This window comes from Ursus americanus, chromosome 3, assembly GCF_024610735.1.
Source record: "Ursus americanus isolate L20-20 chromosome 3, mUrsAme1.1.p, whole genome shotgun sequence".
NCBI classification, from domain to species: domain Eukaryota; kingdom Metazoa; phylum Chordata; class Mammalia; order Carnivora; family Ursidae; genus Ursus; species Ursus americanus.
The window spans coordinates 7893104-7920522 of NC_142129.1; the positions used below are offsets into that span (position 1 = coordinate 7893104).

The following is a 27419-nucleotide window of genomic DNA, read 5'->3' on the forward strand; positions in this document are numbered from 1 at the left end:
ATACTAAAAAGAACTATTCTATTCATACACAGATTCGGGGGTACTTTCTGCCTGGAATTCCAGTTTTCTCCCTCGCAGACCACAAATGCTGATTTTCGCTTTGCTCTCCCAATGACACTGCGTTTCAGATGGCACTGGAATGGTGCACTCACGATTCTGGAATACAGAGGGGGTGAGGAACAGCTGACCGAACAAGTTATATCATGGAGCTTGGGGAAGTTGGGCTGTTTTACGGGGCCACCAGCGAAGCGTAGCTCAGACAGTGGTCATCGTGCTCTGTCCTCATTCACTTCTAAATCCATTTTAGAAACCTCGACTCGTCCATGAACTCAAGCGGCAGCTCAGGAGGTGTCTTCTGACAAAGTGCTGGACGAAGAGGAGGCTGCAGGCTCCGCTGCTCCCGTTTGCTGAGTCCTCAGGACAGTGCTCATGCTTCTTGTGTCACCAGCCAGGCAGGCAGGCTGCAGAGCACAGAAGATCCTGAAGGAACGAGTAAGGGTTTTTAGCTCCTTTTGGGCTACATCTTTAACCTCCAGAGAGATTTCAGAAGAGGTCAGAGTCTCGTGAGTTGAGCCTGGACATTTGTCATTAGTTAGGGTTCTCAAGGAGCCACTTCTGAGACTGAATCTTCCCGAATCTTCCGAAGCAGCCTCCTGCTCTCCCAAACTCTGACCTCCTCCTTACACAACTGCCAAGCAGTTTCATGCTCTGGCCGGTGTCTGGCTTGCTGCAAACCCACTCCTCCACCAGCCACCTGCCTTGAATAGCCTGCCTGGCTCTCCGCGGTGGCTTATCCTCGCCAGCTCCCTGACCATGCCCTGGGCTGGCTGCAGGCCGCAGGCTGCCGGCCCGGCGGCCACCCTGCCCCCTCCTAGCCCTGACACTGCCGCAGCAGCTGCCACGGCTCTCAGCTCCCCGGATGTCTCTGTGCCAAAGAGGACTCTGGCTCAGTCCAGCCTGGCACTGCTCATGCCTAGATAATGACCTTGAGCATGTTTGCTATTCTCCGCCTCCTAAGAAAAATACAGCCCTTTGGCTGCCACGGAGGATGGAGGTCTGAGCACCTGGGCTGGTCGAAGCTACAGATCACCATGTGGTTTAAGTGTCTCTGCTGGGCCATCCCAGAAGCTCGTCATATGCTAGTTGCTCATGCTGGCTCAAAAACATGAGAAAATTTCCTGCGTTTCGCAGACAAATATCAGCAACTGCTTCTTTCTTCCCACGTCACTTTTCATGTTTAAGTTTGTTACTTTTTGACTAAAGCAGAATCATAGCCTTAATAATAATTCTCACAGTAATGCGAATTACTGCCTAAACACCTGTGCCTTAATCCTCTTTCGATGACAGCTTTTAATTATATTCTAGATGCAGAGCGAGGGGGACTGTTCTCACTGTTTCTTCAGTTACTTTGAGAAAGGAGGCACAAGCCTGGCCTTCCCTTAGAGCCTACTCTGTGTGCAAAGCCAAGAAGGACTTCCAGTCTGTTTCAGCTGTAGGATGAGTCAAAGCCTCTCCTTTCTAGAACAGAGAAGGAGCTCTCCGCCATGAATCTCAGCTGTGACACCAGCGTCCGGGTGATGTTTTCACACGGCCACTTGCTGGCTTCTTGGCCGGCTGAGAACATTCCTGGGCCCCTGCTTGCTGCTCCGGCTCTGGGGCCCTGTGGCAGGTAAAAAGCACAGTAGCTGCAGTCTGGTTTTGGATGTCGGGGGGCATTTCTGCAGGGGAACTTGCCTTCAGGGTGTGTGGCTTAAAGTGATCACAGATCAGGTCAGTGCTTTGGGAACGAAGAAATGAGCCGGCTGGAAGTAGGTTCTGTAGGGGGCGCTGAGTGTTACGTGGAGGAAGAGCTAACAAAGTAAAGGTAAAAGCAAAGATAAAGAAGTAACTCATACTTCATGAGTCTGGCTTCATGCCAGGCATTCTCCAGAGCGCTTCTCCTGCACGGATCCAGTCCACCCTGAGACGTGGGAACTGTATCCCTATTTAACACGGCGATATTGAGTAATAACGTGCCAGTGGTCCCTCAGCAGGTTAGTGGCAGAGATGGGACTCAAAGCCCAAGTTAACTGCACGACACTGCGGGAAGGATGACCTTCAGGTTTGACCCACCTCTAAACACGTGATCACAAATGGCTGAAGTTGGAGGAAATTCTGGACACCAACAAACCTAATTCCTTCATTAGACAGATGAAATAGGAGACTCAAGAGGGAAAGCGGGGGCACTTGGTCAGGACAGAGTTTCTTATGAGAGCGGAAGTCAGAACAGTCTTGGGATAGCTGGCTCCAGGATTTCACAGCTGCTGAACTGATTTTCTTTCTGGAACCAACCCCCCCTCCGCACCTCCCCTGGGGAGGACATCTCTTGCAGAACACTGTTGTTGCATTCCGGTGCACAATAGCGTGTGTCTGGGAAATGCGCATCAGGCCCACCTCTGAGATGACAGGAAAGTAGAAACTGGGACATGGACCTCCTTGTTTTCATCAATTGAAAAGCAGCTGCTGACTCATCGTGACAGCCTCCTGTTTGTTCTGAAGCTTCTTTCCCAGGTCACCAGTGGTTTCATAATTGTTAAATTCAAAGAACATTTTTTTAAAGCCTGATTTTACACACGGCACTTGATATTACTTGACAATAATAAATACAGCGAATTTCATGGAACTCTCTCCTCCGGTGACACCCTCTCCTAGATTTTTCTGTGATCATTCCCTCCGTTCCCCTTCAGTCTTCTTCCTGAGATGCTATTTTTTCTGCCTGTCTCTTAAATTTAATTGTTCTGTTGATTTCTGGTCTCAGCCCTCTGCTGCTCCCTTCCTATAAGCTGTTCTTGTTTAAACAAATCAGAATTCTAAGACCATAATAAATGTTCCCCCTATCTCTTTCCATTTACAACTTTATTTGGTCTCCAAAGTTTCTGGAGACAACTATAGTCTGTGGAAAGAAAGGAAGAGAAAGAAAGTTGGACCTCTATACCCAGGGACAAGCTCAGAAAAATAAGAAACTCAGGTCAGTTAGGGTCACCTGTTATGATGAAAACCAGGTAGAATTTAACCAGCATGCTTGAGATGGACAGCGCTGAGGAAAACAAAACTTGTCCTAGGTAATCTGGACGAGATGGACCGATAAAGTGAAATCTGCTCACAATATTCAGCAGGAATCAGCGGATCTGACATTTATTTAATAAAAAAGAATTTTAAAAGTAATGCGTAATTTTGAGAACTACAACGTGAAGACAGGATTTGGAAGGGGCTGGGTTCTAGTTGGGGTCGAGGAGCATTTTATTTCAGAATTGATGACTCTTTCACGGCCCCTGATGACATGGCTTGTTAACAAGTCTTACTTCCAAAGCTAACTAAGTTAAAACGTTTGTAGTTGCCCGCATTGCACCGAAGGAGTTGACATGCAATTTTACCGTTTTTTTTTTGTTTTTTTTTTTTTGGTGTGTGTGACTTTCTAATGTTCTTAAAGCATTCCAACACAATTATGTAACACACCGTGGGGCTCTGGCCCTGGTTAAAATTATCTGATCCTCAGTGAGGCTCTAGCGTGGGGTGATAGGTGGTAGGACTATGAACAGCAACCAGGTCACGTCTGGTTTTGCTTGGTCTGGGACGGCCACAGTTGACTGACTTGATCAATTAACCCCCAGAAACTCAGAGAGGGGGTCTAAAGTGGCACATAGCCGGAAAGTCCTTCAGACTTGCTCTCTTGTCATTCAACAGAGGAAAAATGGCTAATTTCCTAAAACATCAGTGTTCTAGTAAACAAAATTTAATATTTCATCATGGAAACAGGTATTGATTTGAAATAACATTAGCTTCAGCTGAAATATGTCAAAAGCAAAGACCAAACTGTGAGGCTAGATCGACTTCTTGCAAAGGATGCTTAACTTTTTGCTCTGTTTAAATTTCTCAGTGTTGATCTCTTTCTCATGTAAAGCAGGGAGGAGTTCACACCTTTCTCTGCCTAGAACCTTGAGGATAAGCAGAGAAAGGAATAACAGATTTCTCCTTATCATTTGAAGTAAACCTGAACCCAGGGAGCTCATTTACTTCTCTTTCTCCTTCCTTCCCTCCCTTCCTCCCTTCCTTCTTCACAGTTATAAGTGTCCTAAATTATCAAAGAATTTTATGCAGTTTTAAAACCACAGACCTAACACTGTACAGGTCAGAGAACTCAGCGATACCCCAGCCTCCCCTCTGATTTTGGAGACAGGAGAGCGGAGCCAGATTTAGGTTTCCTAAGTCATCTTCCTCGTTCCATTCTGCCATGATGGAGACTACACGAAGCCTAGACTCTTACTTTTGGAAGGATCTCTATCAAAACATTTCAGAGACTTTTATTTTTTCCATTGTCAAGGTTATTAAAACCAATGGTGGGGGGGACGGGGCGCCTGGGTGGCTCAGTCGGTTAAGCATCGCCGCTTGGTTTTGGCTCAGGTCATGGTCTCAGGGTCGTGGGATCGAGCCCCACATCCCCACATTGGGCTCCACGCTCAGCAGGAAGTCTGCTGGAGATTCTCGCCCCCTCTGCCCCTCCCCCACTCATGCACACGTGAGCGCTCTCTCTAAATAAATAAATAAAATCTTAAAACAACAACAACAACAACAGCAACAACAGAGGGAAGTCACAAAGGGCTTTCTTCCTATTACTCACCAACGAAGAGCTGGCTGTAGAGCTCCAGGCGGGTGTGACCTTCCGTGGGTGCCTTGCGGATCTGCTGTGGCAGCCGATCCACCTGTAAACTCGCTTGCTTGACATTCCTCTCCGCGGTGACCCGGTGCCACTGGTCATCATTGAGAGGGGAGGGCGACCTCACCACAATCTCCACCGGCCCATTTCCGACATCAAACGAAAAGGACACTTCGGTGGCAGCTGGAGGAGCAGAAAGCATGAGAGGCCCATGAGTATTTTCCTCCCAGATACCAAACAGCAGTGCTTTCTAGAGGAAAAACAAAGCCGGGAGAGAAATAATCTAAGCCCATCATTTGCTACAGAAGTTCATGGCAAAATCATTCGAGGAAGGATAAAACATCATTCCGCTTTAACCATATTTCCTCCGAGGGGAGGGAAATAGATGTGGATTAGGGACCAGGAATACATTTATTTTCTTACTCAATCTTTAGAAGCTTGTCGAGAGGTAACCATTATTGACTCTTTCCAGATAAGCAAACCCAGACCTGGGGAAGTTAGGCACGTGCAGAGTGTCTTACGTTTAGTGAGCAGTGGAGCCAGGACCTAACCCCAGGCTTGTCAGGCTTCTGAGCCCTAGATCTGGTGATTACGATGAGTTACACGATGTAACTCTTCAGCAGCTCCTAGAGCAGTGACCTGCTCCTGGAGAACTTTCTGGAACACCCGTGTCCAGCTCCTTCTGCAGGGATTCTGGCTCAGTTGGTCTGGCATAGAGCACTGGTATTTTAAAAAGCTCCTTGGAAAATATTAATATATAGCTAGAGTTGAGAGCTACTGCTTTGGGAGAGCTTATGAAACTATTTCATTGATGTAGTCCTTGTGGTTCCTGTTGAAAGCTAGGGGGCTGTGAGCGTTGAGGCAATGAAGGTGACCTGCATCTTTTTTGGGCCACTGTGGCTATCCACAAGGGAGCTCAAGATTCCTGCAGAGCAATCCCTTTTCTGAACCATTTGCTGTGTGGCTCGGTCATTCCCTTTCTGCAAGGCCAGATCCTTCTCATAACCTACCCTCCAGCACGGACCACAAATCATTCTTTTTTCATTGATCTGCTCAAAGTCCGTAATAAATCACCTTTCAACAAGAGAAAAATGGATTAGGGTGGTTTGCTTTGGCAGCTTTGGTTGTAAGTAGCTTTCCTACTTCACAATTTAGGTTTTAATTTCCTCAGTGACCACCTAACACTTTATAAACATCCTTTTTGAATGTGTATTTTTCTTGCTATTGGCAGGAGAGGCAGCTGAGTGGGAAAGCGGCACCCAGGTTCCCAGCTCCCTCGGCTTGGTGAGTTCTTTTTGACATTAAAGACATGGCACGCGAGTGGATTTCCTAACTTTGCTTATAAAGAGATTCTGCCCCTTTATCTATCCACTAAGGCTTCTGCCTAATCTCTAAGCAGTTTAATTAAATATCTGTCATTTTTTTCCCAGGCTAATGGAAAATTCAGCTTCTTTGGGCTGGTACCGTTTTGAGATGGTGTCGCAAGCAATCAAACTTCTAATTTAAAAACCGCAGTGGGCCGGATTCTCTCAGGACCTAGACTGTTCCCTGCCTCTGGGTCAGGCTCCTCTGAAAGCTGCATTAACTTTATTAAGCTACAGGGATTTTAGACGCAGAGCTCAATTTAATCAACCTAATTGTACCAAGGAATTTTGATCCTTTATGTCATTAGAAAGAGAACTTTAATTTTAACACCTGTGGTGAACCTACATGTACTCTGACCAAGTATCTCCTCTATCTTAGGGGCTCATGCCTCCAGGGGTCACTGTGACTCACTGGAGGCCAGTGACCTTCATGAAGGTTTCTATGGAAATACCCGGATGCAGGTCGACGATCCTATGACTCCCGGACTGAATGATCTTTCCCTGTATTTCTGGCAGAGTCAGTGGGGGAAAGTAGCCTCCAGTGTTAAGATTGAATCCGTTTTGTTCTTGTAGTGCTATGTTTTAGCAGATGCATTTTTAAATGTAAGTTGTCAGAAGAGCAAGAGCATGAGGGTTCCTGAGCTAAGTAGGAAAGATTGTTTCATTTTAAAGGCATCAACAACCATCAGGGAAATAGAATTTGGGGGTAAATTGAGTTTAACCCTCAGGTTTGACTTGGAGGGGTAAATGCTGCTCTAATTTCCTCTCCTCCTCTCTTCCTGCTATGATGAATTTTTGTCCAGGTCTTTAAATTGTCACCATTTGGAGAAACTCTGAGTACCAACAGTTAACTAGGAAATGTCCATACTTTTTTCTCTGCTTGTACACTAGAGCCCGTGTTTCTTCCTCTGGACCATGGTCTTCTTAACATCAACACTTCCCTCCAGAGCAGGAAAAGATGTCGCCAGGATCCTGCTGTGGCTCAGTCCCCTCACCAGCTGGGCGCAGTAAGAGGCGCTCAAGGTCCAAGGCCTCTGAGTGCAGATTCCTCCCTAAAGGGCCTCTACTCAAGTTCTGGTGTAGAAATAGTCACCATTTCCATACATCCCTTCTCTTGCTTCCTGGGGAAGGGGCTGCAGGCCCCGCATGACTGCAGAGAAAAGGGCTCCTTTTTTTCCCCCGTCATTCGATGTCAGCTCCCCTGACTTTGCTAAGGGATGCCTTTGAGACTCCATTTCCCAGTCAAACGGCAAGTGTTTTAAAAGCTTCTAAAGTTCAGTTTGTGGCTGATTGCTCCTGCTCTTCTGGGTGAGAGGAGCTGACATTTTAAAAGAGATAATTACTGAGAGAGTCAGGGAGCGAATAAAAGGGAGGCAGCATCAAAGACACAAGAGCCAATAACACTGTCCTGACTTAATGTGTGTCTCTAGTTGGAGGCTACGGAGTTGCCCTGTTTCTGCCAGTAAGACAGGAATTTCTTACATACTGAAAGTAACCTTATTTCCAGAAATAAGTATTTGAGAATGGAATGGGATATATCGAGTGTGGCTCCCTGGAAAGAAGACTTGCCACATGGACAGTTGTCTTTCTATTAGTGTCAAGAACTAGGAAGTGTCAGGGATTTTAACCGACTGATAAACTAACAACGTAGTCTCCCATGGTTTCATGGGTGCTGGCAGAAGACAGAAGCCTCCTGGGTCAGAGACAGAAGACATTATTATTCACAGCATAGCAGGCAGCATGGGCTTCCTGTCCACATTGATTTCTCTTGTCCCCCAAGTTCCACTGGGGGGCCGTGTGGAGCAGCCCAGACAGCTGTTGCATGCGCAGGGAATCTGTGTCACTGCCCAGGAACCTGAACCTAAGAAACCCCACTCTTTTAAACGGGCGGCTAGCAAACCAGCTCAATTTTTGCCCTGAGGAGAGACATTAGTTTCACTATCCTGGTCAGGAAAGAAATCTACCTCTCTCTTCCAAGACTGTGTGCTGTCCTCACATCCTTAGAAAGGTCTGAACAAAGCTACTGATGCCTCTTGCTCAGAAGACAAGCAGAAATTAGGGAGACCCATGGGGAATGTTCCTCGAATAAATAGCCACAACTCTCTTTCCAGTTTTGTCCAGGAATCTCTGTACTCCCATAGAATCGTACGCTTCAGGTATGGATGGCCCTACCCCAGACCCAGAACATGAACCTGGATTTGTCTAAGTCAAATATGGCAATCTCACCCTCCTTACCAGTAACCCACTTAGGATGGGACATATCATTCCCTCCTGGCTAACAGGATATGAGGAGAGTCTTTGGGGTTCTTTTGGGATAAATGTCTTAGCTCAGAAGAGAAGAGACAGTCAGCCCCTTTATATCCCTTGATCTTGGGTGGCGGTTATGGTTCCTAATGTTGCTGGGACCATCTTAGAATCAGACATGCTGAGGAGAACAGGGAGGGCAACGGGATAAACCTGGGTCTTTGGTGGTGATGTTCAGCCCTTAAATTATTCCCAGAGCCACTCAACACTTTTTGTGTGAGACATCCACTATTGTTTGAGCCATTTTTACTACAGCTGAAAGCATGTTCACTGTTACAGGGAACGGTTTGGGAATCAGTAGATGCGACCTCTGGTCGCAGCTTTGCCTTTTCACCTTTTGGGTCTCAATTTACTGGTGTCTGAAATGAGGATTACACTTACAGTTTTCCAAGACTTTCTGTGTCCAAAATGTGTTTGAAAACACTGAACTAGACAATCTCAAAGATCCCTTCGCATGGCAACATTCTGTGATCTAATTTGCAAGAGATTCTAACAGAACTAAGGAAATGAAATATAGCTAGTCTTACTGGTAATTTTAGATACTGAATCCTTACAGGGTGAAAAGAGATTACATGAAAAGAGAAATGCACAGGGTGGCACACCGGCATCAGGAAAGAGGATAGATGGCGGAAATGCCCTTGGAATCAGTCTGGTTCATGACTCCATCCGAGGGACTGCAAACAATGATGGGGCAGAACCACGCACAGCTCTCGGTCCCGCCCCTTTCCAGCTCCAGCAGATGGCGCTATTTGCCTCTCATTCTAACTCAACCCGTTTTCTTCAACAAATCACCGCCAGGCTTCATGTACTGAAGTGACAAATTAAACAACTGGCTAGAATAACAGACTTTTGGGTTCTGAGTTCTCTCAGAAGGTGAGGTAACATTTAGACATTAGGTCATTCAAAACGGAACAGGAAAAGGGACAAGACAAGGCCCGGTATACACAGTGAGCTTGCTGAGAAGACTGGCTAGCGCTGCTGCAGTTTTGACAATGATTTGTTTCTTCCATCTTAAAATGAAGCTTAAGGATTGATAAGGTTACTGCACAAAATCTCGTCTGACCCATACAATGAAACCGGTATACAGGCAGTCCAGATATTTTGGCCTCATTCTACAGTGGAGAATGTTACGGGTATATTTTCTTCTTCTTCTTTTTTTTTTAGGAAGGAAGGGCTAGGTGGACATCAGGAGACCAAAGGATTTATGCAACATGAGAGGGTCATGAGAAGGGGCAGGTAGATGGCACTTAAGGTACCTGCGAGAATCAGAGAGAGGAGGAAAAGAAGGAAGACGTAGAGGGACTCTCTCTGCTCTTATCTAGGGCCACGTGTTCCATCTTTTGCCTGGATGCTCTCCATCCCTCCTTCCCTCCTCGAGGACATCAGGCCAGCAAGCTTCTCCTCTCTTCTACAACAACGATCGTTTGCGCTCTACTGGGTCACTCCCGCACGAACATCTTAGCGGCCACCACCACTACAAAACACTTCTCTTGACCTTATTTCTATTTCTTTACTCTCTTTACTTGCCACATGCCTTGAAAGAGCTCCCTGTAGTCTCTGTATCTGCTTCTGCTCCTCTTAGTCTTTCTCTAACCTCATCACCTAAGGCTTTCTCGTCCACTACACTGTGAACCGGTTCCTGCCCCAGGGCCTCAGCACTTACTGTTCCCTTGACCCAAATAACTCTGTGTCTGCTCTTTTACCCTTCTGCTCACATGTCATCATATTAGAAATCCCTTCCCTAAACCTTCTATGTTAAATAGTGAATCCCTCTCTCAGCTGCTTTTTCTCCTTTATCCTGATTTTTTTTGACCTAGGTAGCATGCATTGTATCACCATCTGGCACAATAAACATGTGCTCCTGGCCTCACTAAAGCAGAGGCATTTTCTGTTTTGTTAATTTTCAGTAGCTCCTCGGCACCTAGAACAATGCCTGCCACAGAGTGGGCACAATCTGTGAATAAATGAATGGATGAATAGAAACACTCCTGCCAAGGAGCCCAAACTATTTTAATATAGATACTCTGAGCAAGGAAACCCACATATTTCCCTGAGGCAAACCATAATTTAGGAGACAGGCATACATAAGGAATGGTGTCTTACATTGCACAAGTCCCTTCCCTGAGAGCATAAAGAATGTGTATCTTCTCAGTCTAGGATCAGGATAGACGAGTGACATCAGCTCGAAACAAACTATGCGAGAGGTTGTTTCCAAATATATGACATTTGAGGATCAAAGGCTTATCCAGGACAAACTCAGCAGTGTCGTCAGAAGCATATTCCGAAGGCTCCTATCACAGAGACTCTCACTCAGTAAGTTGGGATAGGACCTTGGAATCTGCATTTTGTCAATGCCAGGTGTCCCTGATGAAAATCGTCTTGGAAGTCTGCTTTGATCACCAAATGCCATTCTAGTAGCAAGGTCCCAAGAATCAAAGTTATTTCCTTGCCATCAAAAAGGAAGATGTTCAAAACTGTAAAGAGTTTAACTTTGCTTAGAGAGCGGTCCCCACACGGCCCCTGGCTTTGGGAAGGAAGTATCTAAACCCCTGAAATGTTGTGCTTGCTAGGAGGGTCTTTGTTTGCCTGAGAGTCATGCCAGATAGTGTAACGATGTGATTTAGCCTGGGGGCTGACCAACAGTGTGGTGGCGGGGGGAGGTGTGGTGCACACAGTTCACCCCCCAGAGGCGCTGGAGACGGAGGCCAGTCATGCGGGCAGTCAACCATTCCTACGGATCAGAGCCTGGATATTCTGAACACCAGGGCTCAGGGGAGCTGCCCTGGTTGGCGGTCCCCCACGCGTTCTGTCACAGTCAATGTCGGGGAAGTGATGTGTCTGTGACTGTAGGAAGAGCACACCTGGAAACTCAGCATCTGGCCCCTCTCGTGGTCCCTGCCCTGTGTGCTCCTTCTCCTGTCTGAGTCTAAGCTCTCCACTTTTCCTGTGATAACCGTAACCCAAAGCACATTAACCTTCTGCGAGTTCCGCGAGTCTTCTGGAAGCTGTGGGACCGAGGGTGGGTTTGATGACCCCCTGAACATGCAGTGGGCGTCAGAGCTGTGTGCAGCCCCGCACGGGCTGTGGTCCTTCTAAGCTTGCAGTTGGATTCTGGGTGAAAACCAAACACCCACTTCAGTTTCGAAGTACGTGATTGAGCCCAGTCACGTTAAGGCTGGAGGACTTCTGAGAATGGATTCTAACTTCCACGCTCGCCTTCACAGCCCGGAAAGGGAACTGAGTCTGTGAGATGCTGACATCCAGTTATAACTAAGCACAGAGCGTTGGTTTTTCTAACCATACTGTACTGCCTTTCATATTGTGCAGGAAATTAAAAAAATAACCTATTTTTTTCTTTGTAATAGTCATAGTGTGTGAATAGAGAAATTTTTAGAGCCAAATATGCATATTCACACCCTAAAACTCGGTGTTAAACACATCTGAAAATGAACACTGAGAAGGAAAGTTTATTTGAAGTCGTTTGGAAATTCTTCAAGGAAATGCCTGGAGCTTAAGAATCAATGTTATGAACTCATTTTAGAACCTCTGGTATCTTGATAACCTCTTGAGTATGAGAAATATTTCTCTTTATGTATCTTGGCCTTTAAGCTTTTTATTACGGTTAAAAAATACCTTCACAAACAAAGCCATCCACAGAGAAAAGGAAGCAAAAGGGAGTTACCACTGGCCATGCAAAAAACAGAGCTGTCTTTAAAATGCAAAGCCTTTCTAATTTTAGTTTTCTCCATGCATTTAACTGCCTTCTGAGAATAAGTTCTTGAATATTAATGGACTTATATGACTGAAAAAAGAAAACGACAAAAATCTTTCCATAATGACATGTGGCGTGAAACAGGACCTGTCCTTAGCAAGCGACAGGTTTCAAATACTCTCGTGTTTGGAACCAGTGGAGACTTGTGTGCTGGGCGGAGAGTGCCCAGTTTGGAAGAATAGATGAAAGTCCCAGATGGTGACTGTGGGGATAGGGTATTTGTGATAAAAGGAAATACAGAAGCTGCTTTGGAGAAACTGTGAAATTGGATGCCTGTGGAGTCTCCAGAGATGGAGAGGAACGTCAAAGAAGCTTTTCTCTTGACCACAGCCATATTGTGTGGCAAAACGAGAAACACTCATTGAAGGAAGTGTGCTCTGGTCGAGGACCCGGGGTAATTTATGGGGTTGGTTTCGGGTGATGTCAGAGAGAGCAGGTGCATTCAGATGCACAGCTTCGGAGAGTTCAAGGAGAATGGACTGTGGGATGTGAGGTCCAAAGGGGGAAAGACCGCGTGCTGAAACAGCTAGAATCGGAAAACAACCGACAGGTGTAAACTTGGATCACATCGGAGCTTCAAGGAGACAACATGCAGTCAGTGAACTGGGGCTTCTAAATGGCTGCATGGTGGATGGCTCTGCCTATGTGGACACTGACAATGGGGAATAGCCACCGACATGACCCCAGGAGTTGAGGCTGAGGCTGTGGGAGAGGTCTGCTGGTGGGATCTGGGAATACGTCTCTCAGAAGCAGACAGACAAGGGGATGTCTGGTTCCGGTTGCCATGGACTGAGTTACAGCCCAGGCTGCAGGTCTTAGCACAGGTGCTGTTTGTCTCTCTCTCTTCTGTGGCAAATTGTTTCCTATTCAGCAAACCCTTTCAATGCTGCATTGGCATGATTTCAGACAAAATCTCTCTAATAAAAAAAAAAAGCCAAATAAAGATTCTTCATTCTACACGCTATGGACACAGAATATAAAAAGAGATTTAATCTGTTTTCCATGACAATACTAGATGCACCTCAACTATAGTGTATTTGCAGTATCGGGCAAAGAGTGGAGAAAGAGGGAAACTGCGCCACAGACTAACAGAGACTTTAAGTGAGAATGCGGAGAGGTAGGAAAGAATAGGAGAACCACTGTCTATATAACAAGCTTTCTTAAAGTGTGGAAAACTTTCACGAAAGTTCCTTGGAATCTCTGCAAGAGATGCACAGCTGACCTAAATTATCTTGTTTTTTTTTCTTGAGCTACGATGATTAAATTTGTTCGGTATCTTCTATGTAGTAGGAATATTAGAAACAAGGAATCTTAGGGTTGAATATTAAAAATACAGGATCTCAGAATCTCAGGTTGAAATGTCTCAGGATAAATGCTCCATCAATATTGTAGAAGGGGTAATACACCCTGAAGTCATATATTCCAACCTCCGAAAAATGACACGAAGTCACTTCATGGTGTCCCTTACAACCGTGCCACCGCATTTCTGCTTGAACCAAGCTCTGCTCTGGAAACGGATAAGGTTAAATAATAACAGCTATTCAACATATGGTACGCTTCCTTTCCCCTTATTTCTGATTGTAAGAGCTGAAAACACAACTTTCCTGATTATACTGCATAAGTAAATACTTTGTCTCCCTAAAGACTGCACATGGAAAACCTGTGAGAACCTTTAATTAGGGCCAGTTTATACAAAGTTCGAACAACCACGTTTACTTTTTTCATGATTTGCTGAACGAATGGAACATGGTTTCTCTCTAGAATAGCTCCACTGAGAGGACAGCTGCAGGTAGGTCTGAGCTGCTGGCCAGCCTCTGCCCACGACACGTACCCTCAATAAGGTGAACAAGGTGTCGGAAGGTGTATGGAACAAGCTTGGGAGCAGGGACATCCACCAGGAGCACTGTCCTGCTGGGCATGTCCTTGCATGGCCTTCCCAAATAAGGTCTCTCGTTTTCACATGGGCCTGCCTTGCTGCTTCATGCTGTGGTATGTGAGCGAGGCCTGAACAGACTTAGAGAATGGAGTTTGCTATCGTGTGGGATGATGGGTCTGGGAAGTCACAACAGGAAGCCAGTAGATCAGAATGGGAGACAAATCTATGTTTTAAAAGTTAAGCGCAACAATAAAGGATCATTGGTTAAATGAAGCACTTGGCAACCGAGACACTGTTCCCCAATCTTTTTATAACCCATGCTCCCATTTGTTGACATAATAATCTAATTATCATCTCCAGATGCCGGTGTGCCCAGATACGGGAGGCTGGTGGGGAATAAAACAAATTCCTGAACGTCTCAGATAAATGCCCCACCAACCAACAATGTTTTTTTAAGATTTAATTACATATTTCAGAGACAGAGAGACAGAGAGCGAGTGTGCGAGTTGGGGGAGGGGCAGAGGGAGAGAATCCTAAGCGGACTCTCTGCTGAGTGCAGAGCCCAGGGGAGGGCTGGATCTCATAACCACGAGATCACGACCCGAGCCAAACCAAGAGTTGGATGCTTAACTGACTGAGCCACCCAGGCACCCCCCCCCCCAACAATAATCTGCATTACATTCTGCAGATTGTAGAACAAAAGCAATAGCTTTTTTTGTTTTGTTTTGTTAATATAATGGTTTTCCAAACTACACATGCTCTCTTAGTAAAGATTCTGATATAGTCTCTGTACTCAGTTGAAAAAAGAAATCACTGTTGTGGAATTTAAAAAAAAGAAAAAACTGACATGAAAATCTGCTTTTAGAGTATCATTACATGAAACAAGTGGGTTTTAAACAGTATGCACCATATGATCTTATTTTTGTAAAAAATCATATGTAAATGCATAGAAAAATGTTTAGAAATGTGCACACCAAAGGAGTATTGTTAAGTATACCAGAATATGAGATTATAGCTGATTTTTTTGGTTTATTCTTTCTGCTTCTCTGGATTTTTAAATCATATAACAATAAACCAACAATATTTGTATAATTTTTAAAAGCCACAATCTGATAATTTCCACTTCTTTAACAAAGGTTGGTGACATTTTAAGCAACTCTATTCTATAATTTTAACAAGTGTTTAATCAGAGAGATTAATCAAAATGCAAAGAATGGGATTTCATTTAAATACAGAAATTTAGAGGGAATTTAAAAGTGGACCGAAATATTCCTCCTTAGTTCTTTACTATTTTTAAGATACCTGAGAAGACAAAAAAGAGAGAGTGTGTGGTCAAACTGTGCCATAAAGTAACTTTGAACAAGGTGCGAATTTTTTTTCCTTTTAAAAGTGGCTAAAAATAAGGGCATGCTATTTTTCAAAGTAAAATCCTCACAGGTCTGAAGTGCCAGCATGTTCCGATGTTTAAACTAATGTATACAGGAATCGGAATGCAAGATGAGCATAATTCAGTGTTATAATTACACTTGACAGAGATACACTGTTTCTATTATTCATTGGCTCTGGTTGCACTTACCCAGAAAGACCCTGCAGAATACCAAATATCAACCACTCTTCATGAGAAGTCATTTGGCATTCTCATCAGTTCTCATCACAGGAATCAAATTCAGAGATGCAGAAAACCAAATTTGATCATTTTAACACTATCCGCAAAAGCAAGTAAAATGAGTAATTTCCCAAGAGGCGTTAGGTCCAGCTAGCTTTCTTTTGTCAAACTCTTAACACGGATATGTGGGAGGGTCATTACTCTAATGAAAAATGCCGTTTAACTGGTCCCTGGGCTTTCACTATATTCTTTTCAATTCCTCAAATGCTCCATGATCTACCTCCTCTACTTGCTTTTGCTGGTGCAATTTACTCTCTGGAAAAATGCCTTTATCTCATTTATTTGCCTGTCATCCTCCAGGGCAGATCCAATGCCCCATCTTCTGGAACCTGCCTCTAGCTCTCAGGCAAGGTGAAAGCTGACTCCTTTTCACTGCCATGGTACCTGTGGCAGAGATTGCTAACTTTTTTACGGCAAGTTTATGTTTTCCTTTCCATAGTCACCCCGAGAAGCTGCCACGCATCCGGGAGCTACATTTTCCAGTCCCCAGAAAGCTAGGTGGACCCATGTGACCAGTTACCACCAATGGAAAGAGAGCAGGAGTGCGTGTCACCTCTGGCTCGGTGTGGACACGGAGACAAGGCTTCTCCACCCTCCTGTTCTCCGTCTGCCAGCTGGACTTAGTAAAGCCAAGGCTCCAGGAGATGGTGGGGCCACAATACAAAAGGAGCCTTGAGCTCAAGTCATGGTGCGGAAGAACATCACGGAGCAGAGCATGCGTGTTAGACCGCCGTACAGTCGCCGAAACCTGGGGTGTTAGTCATTACAGCAGCTTAACTTATTCCTACATATGAACAGCTCTTATTCCCAAATCGCTTACTTATGCGGTTAAAAAGTCAACCAAAGGATCTTCTCCATCAGACCACTGGAATTTTGAAGGGATGAATTCTATCGTAATGGTCTTATTATAGTTTCAATACCCATCTCTCTATCAGAACACTGTAACATTTAAAAAAATATATGGGTTGTAATATTACATTTGAATGAATTAGTGGAATTCTGTAATTGCTAGAACTATGACATTTTAGAGTAAAGAGAAGGGCTAGGAGCCATCTGGGGGCCTAGACTGACTCCTCCATGGGCCTGTGAATGTGGGAGCCACCTCCCCCGCTAACCCCGCCAAGCTGAGTCCCAAGGAAAGCAGAGGCAGAACTGTGCTTTGCCTATCAGAAAGACAAACAAACACTTGCCCTCTGGGGAGGTCTGTCAAGGACAATCTCGACATTGAGAAACATGGGAAGAAATTTGCTTGGTTCTTCAAAATTTCTATTCTACATTGAAGGGACTCCAAAATCCACAACCTAGACCTCGAGCGGACCCGTACAAGCTTATTTTTCAGCCACACTTAGAAAACAAACCATGAAAGTCTTTATGGTTAGCTATGGAATATGAGTGCCATTTACAAGGCTGTCTCTATAAGAAAGTGTATTCCAAGGTTCCAAAGAGCCAGCTCAGAAACTCTCATAACATCGTCCTGTGTAAATCGGGAATTACCTAAACTAAGACCTGGGGAAAAAAGTAAAACATAAATATTACAGAGATAGAAACAAAACTTTTCCTAAAGTGTTTAAGAAGAATATATTTCATCTATGACCCTTGTCCTATCCGAGACTTCACAGAAGCCTTTATGTTTCTCTGTCTCCTCAAAGTTCCTATCTTAATCACTGTTAAAAGTTATCTTGTAATTTGAGCAAAACGTGTCTTTAAAAAGAGAACTCCCTGAAATCTTCATTTGTAAAAAACTGTTTTTGTATGGTTTTTCCAGGTGACATCCAGATGGCCAGTGTTTGGTCACCTGGTTTTAATTTAGGTGTTTGTCTGATGTTGCAAAACCCTAGCATTGTTATGCTTACCGTCGCCTTTGGCCCTTTGAGATAGGTCTGGTTTTGAGCTATTTCAAGTAATCTTCCCATCACTCACTATATTTAAATGAAGCTCTGCTCCCTGATTTATTGCATCTTCTTCTTCTTCTTTTAACCAGCTTTGAATTAATTGGTCCCAAGTGTCATCCTTTGTTGAATCAATTCGCCGGCATCAGTAACTTGTACTAACTGACAATGGCACCAACTTTTGCTCCTTGAGACATTTGTTTCTATGAAAATAGAGAGCCTGTAGAGATACTGTTCTCTTCTAAAATGGCAGAAGTAAGGTCTCTAATCTAATGATAACTCCACATACAGATTTCTACTTTTCTCACTAATCCTAGTGTTTATTACTGAGTAATAATAGTACACTCTTCCTCCCATCTCTGCCTCACACCAGAATGCATGAATTCATGCCTCTTTAATCTCTTCTCTTAGAATGCCTGTTGTCTTTGACTTGACCATAGGCAAGCTGATTCCAGTAGTTGGTCTTTTCAACACTTTCACATGCTATCTTTTTGAAAGAAAAGATTTTACGTCCGACCACACACAGTAAATAGAACAGAACACATTAGAATTGGAGAAAGCGAGATAGAAGAAGAAACATTCTATCAGCAAAAATATCTCTATGGAACTGTAGCATTCTTCTATAGGAACGACACCCACCATATACTCTGTTCAGACAAACACTATATAAAGATGCTCCTTAATGAGGATGTCTATGTAATTTTCCAGGCAATGCACGGAATTGTCTTGTAGAAATTTCAATATTTTTAGAAAAAGGAAAGACTTCTATGATATGTTTTATATTTTAAATCAAGATGTGGTAAAAATATTATTTGTGTGGACAGGATTTCAACGTGGGGAGGGGAGAGACAATTCCAGAACAGGCAAAGACATAGTGGGTCATAAGAAAGTTTGGATAGAGACCAGAGAATGGCAGTAGATGGGGGATGAAGGAGCCTAAAGCAAAGCACATGGTACTGGTGGGTGAGGGGCCAAGTGTGTATGCAAAGAAGACTAAAAATTAGGTTAAAGCCTGGAATCATTTGCCAAGCTTAAGTACTTGAACTTTGCATCGTAATGCAATGACAAACCATCATGGCGTGTACCAAAAGGAATGACAGGGAATATCTGTAGAAATCTGTCCCCACCGGGGAGGGCAGATGTCAGGAGGGAGGGAAGGAAGTGAGGGAGAAAAATTATAAGGCTGTTTGAATCAAGAATCCAAGGCATTTCAGCTAATGGAGCCGTCATGGGGGATAAAGAAAGAAGTTTGAGAAGACTTCACAATCTTTGCATTTTTGTTTCATTCATCTTTTTGAGACTAGTTGGAATTGATGCTTTCTCTGGGACTGTTCTGGTATGATGACATTCCATAAGGAACATCAGAAAAACACTTCTCTATATTAAAAATAGAGTGTTCTATCAAGATAAACAGTCTATCTGGTGTGGGGATATCAGTGAAACATTAAATATGACTTCGATCTTTCTAACGTGGATCATGAAGAAAGTGGTGATGACATTAATTAAGGTGGGGAGCACAGGAGAGGGCTTTTGGGTGAAGATGATGGATTTTCATTTTGACATACTGAGACCGAGGTACCTATGGGTGATTCTGATGGATCCTTAATTAGAATTTACAAGTAGGGGTCCACAATTTTAGGAAATCTCCTAATTACATTTAGTTGAAGGATATGTGCAGGCTGGAATTTACTTGAAGCAGATATCATTTGTTCTGATATAACCCTCCTCCTCCCACCATCTTTAGGAGAACTGAGAACCATGGCATGGAAAGTTAAGACGTTGCTTCCTTATGAGTTCACTTAGAATGGGAGGTGGCAAGCCACAGGTGATGCTGATGGCCTCTGGCCAGTTTATGGGATTGTTGTTGCTTGAAGAGTCCTTAAAGATGGCCCTTCTTATTTTCCAAGGGAATGTGATGACATCTGGGGAGGTAAAACAACTGGTCTTGGGTCTGTTAGCCTAGAATCTTGGTCTTTATTTCTCTTGTTGAAAAATTATTTTCTTTTTTGTCATTCAATCATTCCAGATTTTCTCACGGCAGGGTTTTTTTCTTTTTCCATTAAAGTATAATTTATAGACGTAAAATGTGCAAATCTTAAGTGTTCAGTTGAGTAAATTTTTACATATGTGATCACTCTTTGGATCAAGATCTAGAACATTTCCACCACTACAGAAGGTTCCTTTGAGCCCCCTTCCAGTCAATACTCCTAATCCCCAGAGATAGCTACTCTTCTGTCTTCTATCTCCGTGGATTACTTTGGCCTATTTTTTGAATGTCACGTAAAATAAATCAGTATATGTTGTAATGTACATAGAGTGTGGTATCTGTGAGGGAATCCTGTCTCTTAACATTTACTTACTTTTTGTTTGTCCTAAAATGCCTTTACTTTGACTATGTAAATAGGCTGGGGACTAAAACAGAGATTCTAAGGCACAGGGGCCTTTATGCTTTTCAGAGCAGAAGTTGAGTCCCAGCGGAGGGACAAGCTCTGTTTTTGGGTGTGGCCAGTAACACCCAATGTAACCGGTAATTTTTCGTATCAGGAGGATGTCCTCCTTCAAAGTCCACACTTATAACTCTAGGGTACCTTTGCCATGTATTCCAATGACTGTCCCCTCAGGGAGATCGGCAAAGAAATCTGAGTAAATTTAATCTTTGTTATTTACTAATTATTTGTATATCTTTTAATACTTCAAATGCAAACAGCTAATACATTACATAGCTTTAATGTAGCACAGATTTCATCTTTAAATTGCATCTCTGAACTTTTTTGGGGTCTATAGTAGAAATTGAAAAACTACATCAGAAGCTAGAGAAATTTTTTTAAATTAAAAAATCATAATAATGTTACTATTCAGGTTTTAAATTTTTTGATGTATTTTTTTTCTTATGTATTTTTTCCTTAGGAGTTTTAATGACCAAGTCAGAATCATTCTTTAGATCCCAAGCCTTTCATACAAACTGAACTCATAGCTAGACTTGCAAAGTAGTAGAATCACTAAAATTCTTCCTAAATCTATGTTGATAACCTAGGTTGGTTTAGATAATTAAAAGAGAATTAATACAAATTAATTAGGTGCTAACACCTGATTCGTACTAATAAAAATTCACAATATATATAAAAGAAAAAAAAAACAAACCCTAAATAGCATCCCCAAGGCACAACAGGCCAGCTAAGTGGAGTCAGACATTTCTCATGTTTATATAAGTGAAGCTCTTTAATGTAAAGGTTGTTCCAATTCTGAAATAGTGGAAGATAAATTGCCGTTAGTTTATTTCTTCTGATTCATCAGTTTCTATATATTGCAGAATATTTTCTCTCTGACTTTCTCAAGCATGTGTATTGCAGAAGGCTGCATCTTGGAAAATGAAAGTTTTTCCTTAATACCTTTTCCTAAGATTAGCGGGACATTAGATTGCTGCCTCCACATTTTTGTGGAGATATTCCTGCTAAATGCAAATATTTTCTCCAAGTCATCCTGAGATCTGAAAAAGCTCAAACTTGGTGAACACGGGAGCATATTCTAACATATTACAACAGTTTCTGGTTGCTTTTCCTGAATGTTTCCTAGCCAGTGAACACGTCCTTCAAAAATTTTTCACAGTGTCAAAAAAAATTTTTTTTCCCACCATGTCCTCTGAAATCTCTTTTAAATTGTTGAGCAAAAATAAAAACTTACTGTGTAACTATCAGAGGTGATGGATGTTAACTAGACTTACAGTGGTGATCATTTTGTAATATATAAAAATACTGAATCATTATGTTGCACACCTGCAGCTAATATAATGTTATTTGTCAATTGTACATCAATTACAAAAAAAAAAAAGAAAAGAAAATACCCCTCCATGGTCGCTGTTTATCATCAGACAGTTCCAACAGTTTCCTGATCGAGCCCACCTTTCGGGGAACCTAACACACAAACACCAGCACCGCAGCCCCTTCTCCCAGTGATGTCGGGGTGGGGGGCGGGCAGCTGGGCTTATTCTTCACTGCTCAGTGCTGCTCCCACTGTTCTATAGCACCAGAGTCCTTGTTCAGCAATGCGTCCCCCTGTGACACACGCTTACTCTCCCCATGCTTCCCGCTGTCATCGTTTGGATCGGAGGACTGGAACATTCGCCTCACAGGCTCCGTGTCTACTCCATCCATTGCCATCACCACCCGGGGGCCTCAGCGGTGATGTGGATGACCTGCCAACCATCTGGCCTCTTCGTCGTTCCCTGACTTTCTCCACAGCCCGTTCATACAACCTACAATCCCGTTTGCATGGCCAGACTATGCATCTCAGTCCTTCTTATCGCCCCACCTGCTTTCCCATGAAATCTCGAATTCCAAAATTTCACCAGCCATCATCTGTCCTTCCACCTTTCAGTGTCAGTGTTTTGAACACCAGCCCTTCCACCGTGGTGATCCCCTTCTCTACCTAGATTTTCCATGGTTCTCCATTTAGACTAGCACCTCCTCTGCTCATCTCGTTCGCTCGGCGAACTCCTACACAGCACGTGCTATGAGCCACACAGCGCCCTGGCCCCGGAGAGGCGATGGCACACGGTGCTCCATCTTCCTCCCTGCACTGGTGTGGGCTGCAGAAACCCCCTTCTGATGTAACCTTCTCCTGAGCCCAAAATGTTCTTTCTCATTCATTTTGAGGCTCAGTTAAAATGATGCAATCTCTAAAGGACCTTTTCTTATTCTCCAGTCAGAACTAACTGTTGCCGCGTGTGGGTCACCACTGTGTATCACTTGTACTTCTCATATTTATTTCCTCTTATCCAAAGTATTGTTTTCTATGCTAGTCTCTCCCACTGGATGGTGGGTACCCCTGGGATAGAGCCGTGTCTGTGTCTTATTCTTCTCGAGTTCCTCTTTGGCACATTTGGAGGAGGCACTCAATAAATATTGGCTGGCATACCTAGACCGCTGCATATTTAGAATTGGATCTGAGACTTGCCAAAATGTGTCCACTGCTTGTATCATACTTCACACTTGTTAGCAATGCCAAGCGCTCGTCGTTCCCACACACCTGTCACGTTCTCCATTCAGACACTTCCATTCATGCTTCCGTTTGTACTGTCTTCTCCTCCTAGAATTTGTTCCCTCACTGCTTTGTCTAGCTAACATCTTTGCCCGCTCCTTCTGACCTAACCCAGGCATCACCTCATCTTCCTCTTCATTCCCAGGAACGGTTCTATACCTCTCCTCTAGATGGGTAGAGTACCTTAAGGCTATCATTGTGATTTACTTTTTACATTTTAATGATCACAAGCACACTATCTGGAATCAGCTGTGTGACCTGTGTAGCCCCAGTTTCCTCTTCTGTAAAATGTGGCTGAAACTTGTTATAAAACCTTAAAACTGTTAATACCTATAAAAGCTTTAGAACAGTGCCTGGCACTTAAGAAATGTTCAGTGAAAGTCATACGTCTGCATCTGTCGTGTTATTAATGTGTCTGTCTCCTTCACTAGGTGAGGATGTTGGCCTCCCTTGTTTTCATCGCAGACCCTCCAGGATCTACACACTGCCTCGGACCCAGCAGGTGCTCAGGAAGTGCTGGCCTGATGATGGGACCATGGTCACGATCACCATCTTAGCCAGAAAAGGGTTCTAGACAAGTTGAGTTGTTCCCTAGGGGTAACTGAAAAAATAAATGGATCTATCCACGATGGTTAGTGAGTATTTCCAGAGCAATACTCCTCTGCCATCTCAAAAATACTAACACACACACAAGCAAACAAAAACAACAAACACAAAATCATTTCTGATTTGTAAAGGGACCCCCACATTTGTGGCTTATTCTCTCCTCCTTCCTTTGACCTGTTTCTCTCAGCCCCTTCAGATGTTTGGATTCTGGATCACACTCACTTCCACCTCCTCGGGGGTCTCACTCGTTCAGACAGCCCCTCTCTCCTGTTCCTCCAACCTCTTGTTTACCAGATTCTCCTCCTTACTAGAGACGTGAGCACAGGTCTCTATCACATACAACAGCTGCAAGAACAAACAGAACGACAGTCCCCTGACCCCCATATCCACCTCCACTCATCCCACACGGTCTTACTTTTTGACAGTGACCTCTACACGTTAAACTTGATAGACACTTTATGTCCTTATTTTAGTGACCTCTCAGTTCAGTAGTACCAAACACTCTTTTTTTTTATTCTTTTTGAAATTCTTTTTCCATGTGATCCCTGTGCTATCACTGTCTCTCTACTTCTCTGCTCATCTGCTACAAGCTATTTTGCTTCCTTCTATCCCTTAAATGTGGGTCTCATTCTTAGACATCTTTTTTCCTGTCTCTATACATTTGTCCTGGGCAATCTCATTCATGCTGAAGGCACCAAATACTTAACTTCCTTTTTTTTTTTAATTTTTTTTTAAAGATTTTATTTATTTATTCCACAGAGATAGAGCCAGCCAGCGAGAGAGGGAACACAGGCAGAGGGAGTGGGAGAGGAAGAAGCAGGCTCATAGCGGAGGAGCCTGATGTGGGGCTCGATCCCACAATGCCAGGATCATGCCCTGAGCCAAAGGCAGACGCTTAACCGCTGTGTCACCCAGGCGCCCCACCAAATACTTATTTCCTGATGATCCTCTTAGTGATGATGACTCTCAAACTATAGCTCTGACTCCGACCTCTCTGTTAGGGTCCAGACTTGTATTACAACCCCCTTTAGACGTGTCCACCTGGATAGACTCTACCATACCCTGCAGACACGCAAACTCAAAATATCCAAATGTAGGGGCGCCTGGGTGGCTTAGTTGTTGGGCGTCTGCCTTCGGCTCTGGTCATGATCCCGGGGTCCTGGGATCAAGCCTCGGATCTGGCTCCCTGCTCAGTGGGAAGCCTGCTTCTCCCTCTCCCACTCCCCCTGCTTGTGTTCCCTCTCTCGCTGTGTCTCTCTCTGTCAAATAAAAAAATCTTAAAAATAAATCCAAATGTAGTTTGTATTTTGCCCTTGAATGCTGTATTTCTTAGTAAAAGGTGTTCCACCTGCACAATCATCAAAACCAGAAACACTCATGTCATTCTAGAACCTTCCTTTCCAGTTCAACCTCACAGCCATTTTCTTAAAATCGGTGGACTCTATCTGCTAAGGGTCTCTCACATCTCTACCCCTACGTTGTTGTCTCCCCCTTCCATTCCCTGTGCCTCTATCTTAACATAGTTCCACATTGCTTCTTGTCTGTCTTTCCATCTTCTCTCCAGTGAATGCAAATCTGATCACGTTCTGCCTCTGCTCACTGGAACCATCAGGGTCACGTCGAGCTAAATCTGTCCCCTGAGCCCAGGGTGCATCGAGTGTGCTCTGCCCCTGACGGTCCCTCTGGCTCCGGCTCTCTGCTCCCCAACACACAGACTCCCTGCTGTAGCTGCTCCCTGCTGAGTCCCTGGGTTGTGTCCCCACACCCTCACTCACTGGTGTGCCCCTCCTGCCACGTTTTCTTTCCGGATCCCCACTTCTCCCCCTTCTTCACCCTACTGGCTCCTGCTCATCCATCACTATTTAACTAAAGCATACACTCCCAGGGAAGCACTCCTTGTCTCCCAGTCAGGATTAGATCTTCCTCCTCGGAGCTCTCAGCCACCTTAACGTATTCTGGGAGGTGGTGCGTCCTGGCGTTAACAGCAGTGACTCTAGGACAGACAAAAAAATGTTTGGGGTCATCCACCAGCCCTGCTACTTCCTAGCTGGGTGACCTTGGCAACTTACTTGCCCTGTGCCTCAGTTTCCTCATTCGTAAGGTAGAGATGTTCATGGTATTGGCCACTTCAAAGACTGGTTAGGAACGTGAGATGATTTATATAAAATCCAGGGAACAGTCCTGAGACACAGTGAGCCTGAATAAAGCCGAGCTATTTTTATTGTTATTATTGTAACTACTGATTTACTTGTCTACTTTCCAAAACAAACAGAAAGAACTTCCCTCTGAGGGAAAGAAGCCATGACTATGTTTTTTGACTATGTTCCCCTGGCACCTTGCACAGCCTCTGGGACATTGTAGGTACTCAATAAACACTCAGTGAATGAATGAACACGTACCGATAGTAAGTGAAATAGAGCCTTAAATTTTACCTGTAAAGTGTGCTAATGAGTAACATCAGTCTAATTTTATCTTGTGTGTTTTTTTACTTGCACAGTAAGATGTTGATGGTATCTCATTAACTTAGTGTGACTGACTCACTGTTCTTAGAGTCAAGAATCTTCTACTCCTGACAGGAGGGCACGATGTAGTTAATTAACAGAAATGTTATTCTGGAAGCCATGAACTGTGTAGGCATGAACTGTGACAAAATTCCTTGGGGACACAAGCAGAGAAACAAAATTTGAATTCCTATCAGAAAGAGATGAGAAAGCCTACCAAGTTAAAGGGGGAAAAACAGGAGAGACAGTTTTTAAAAGTATGACTTCAGGAACCTTCTTTCCTGAGCTTCCTGGCCGGGAAACCAGTCAGGTGTGCAGAGCACCTCAGCCACGCAAGAGAAAGAAGGTCGGGGATAGAGTGCCCCACCCCCATCCACCGCCCCTGCATCCTGCAGAGAAGAGTCTGGAGCCACGTGATAAACAGGGCAGCGGCAAGCCTCCACCTGGCCATTTTTCCTCCATGCTCTTCATGAAACCATCGCGTCTTGTTTGCTTTGAGAAATTTTTTCTCAAATACAGAAACCTGCCTTTTTTTCTCCCATAGGTTCCTTTGAACCTCACTGGAGATGCTCTATCATGATGGGCATTCGATATTTCTGCCACTGGGGGATCTTACGTCCACCATTAGTAGCTGTTAGAAGCTCCGGAGGACTCCAAGCAGAGGCCAGCCTCTAGTCTGAATGTCTCACACTTCTTTACCAGATGGAAACACTATGACAAAACGAGGCTGTCATTCTCCCTCTGCACAGAGTTTTCATATTATGGAAAGACGGGAAACTTTGAACATCTCTGAAGATTTTTCATCATCAGAAATAACTGAAATTCTACTATGCAGGTGCTAAGTAGAAGCCCTTGTTTTGTCTACACTTGGTTTGTCTTCTTTCCAACCCAGGCGCAGGCTTACAAAACAAGGACAAGGTAATTTTAGAGAAGCCTAGAGAATTACTCAAATACGGATCGTCACTCTTTTGTGCCATGAGGTATTTCTAAAATGTAATCCAACTAATGTGGAAGTTGGAAAATAGCCTGAATCATTAAATTTTAACTGTGCAAATAAAAATCCTTTGAAAATAATTCCAAGCCATAATTCATGTAAAGAGAGGATGAATCATTATTTATTTTTCTGTTTTTAAAGATTTTATTTTTAAAGTACTCTCTACAGCTAACGTGGGGCTTGAACCTACAACCCAGAGATCAAGAGTCACGTGCTCTACTGGCTGAGCCAGCCAGGTGATATTCTAGGGTTAGAATAGTCTCAGTTTCCCTTTCAATCAGATCTGGCTCAGATTAGATCTGTAACCAGCATCCCCAGGAGTATGAGCATGATACCTCCTAGATACGGAAATAAATGCTTTATGAGTATCCATATTCCATTATCATAATGACCCCACAAATTACCACCCCCATTTTACAGATCAGGAAATTGGGATTCAGACAGATGAAGTGATTTGTCCAAGGACTTGGATTTCGACCTGAGACTATGAGTTCCAAAGACTACTAATCACAGTCCACTATTTTACAAAAAGAATCCCATGGGATTGCAGCAGAAAAACCTTGCCTGAGTGTCCCTTTTTAAAAGACCACACTGCTTAATTGCAACTACAGAAAGAGAAAAATATTCCATCAGACATTTCCAGGAAATGGGTTTGGGATCATGATGGGACCAAACCCAGCAACACAGGCGCTCAGATAAAGGGAGCAGACTGGGAGA

The 27419-nt window shown here is 43.9% G+C and overlaps 1 protein-coding gene across 2 annotated transcripts in view; it reads right to left on the reverse strand.

The window, feature by feature from the left end:
• Positions 1 to 27419, reverse strand: part of CNTNAP2 (contactin associated protein 2) — a 1871860-nt gene that overhangs the window by 209894 nt on the left and 1634547 nt on the right. For both annotated transcript variants that reach the window (XM_045792416.2, XM_087860735.1), the window contains one exon: positions 4658 to 4876. In XM_045792416.2, the coding sequence (XP_045648372.2) occupies positions 4658 to 4876 (219 nt within the window). The remainder of the gene's footprint in view (positions 1 to 4657; positions 4877 to 27419) is intronic.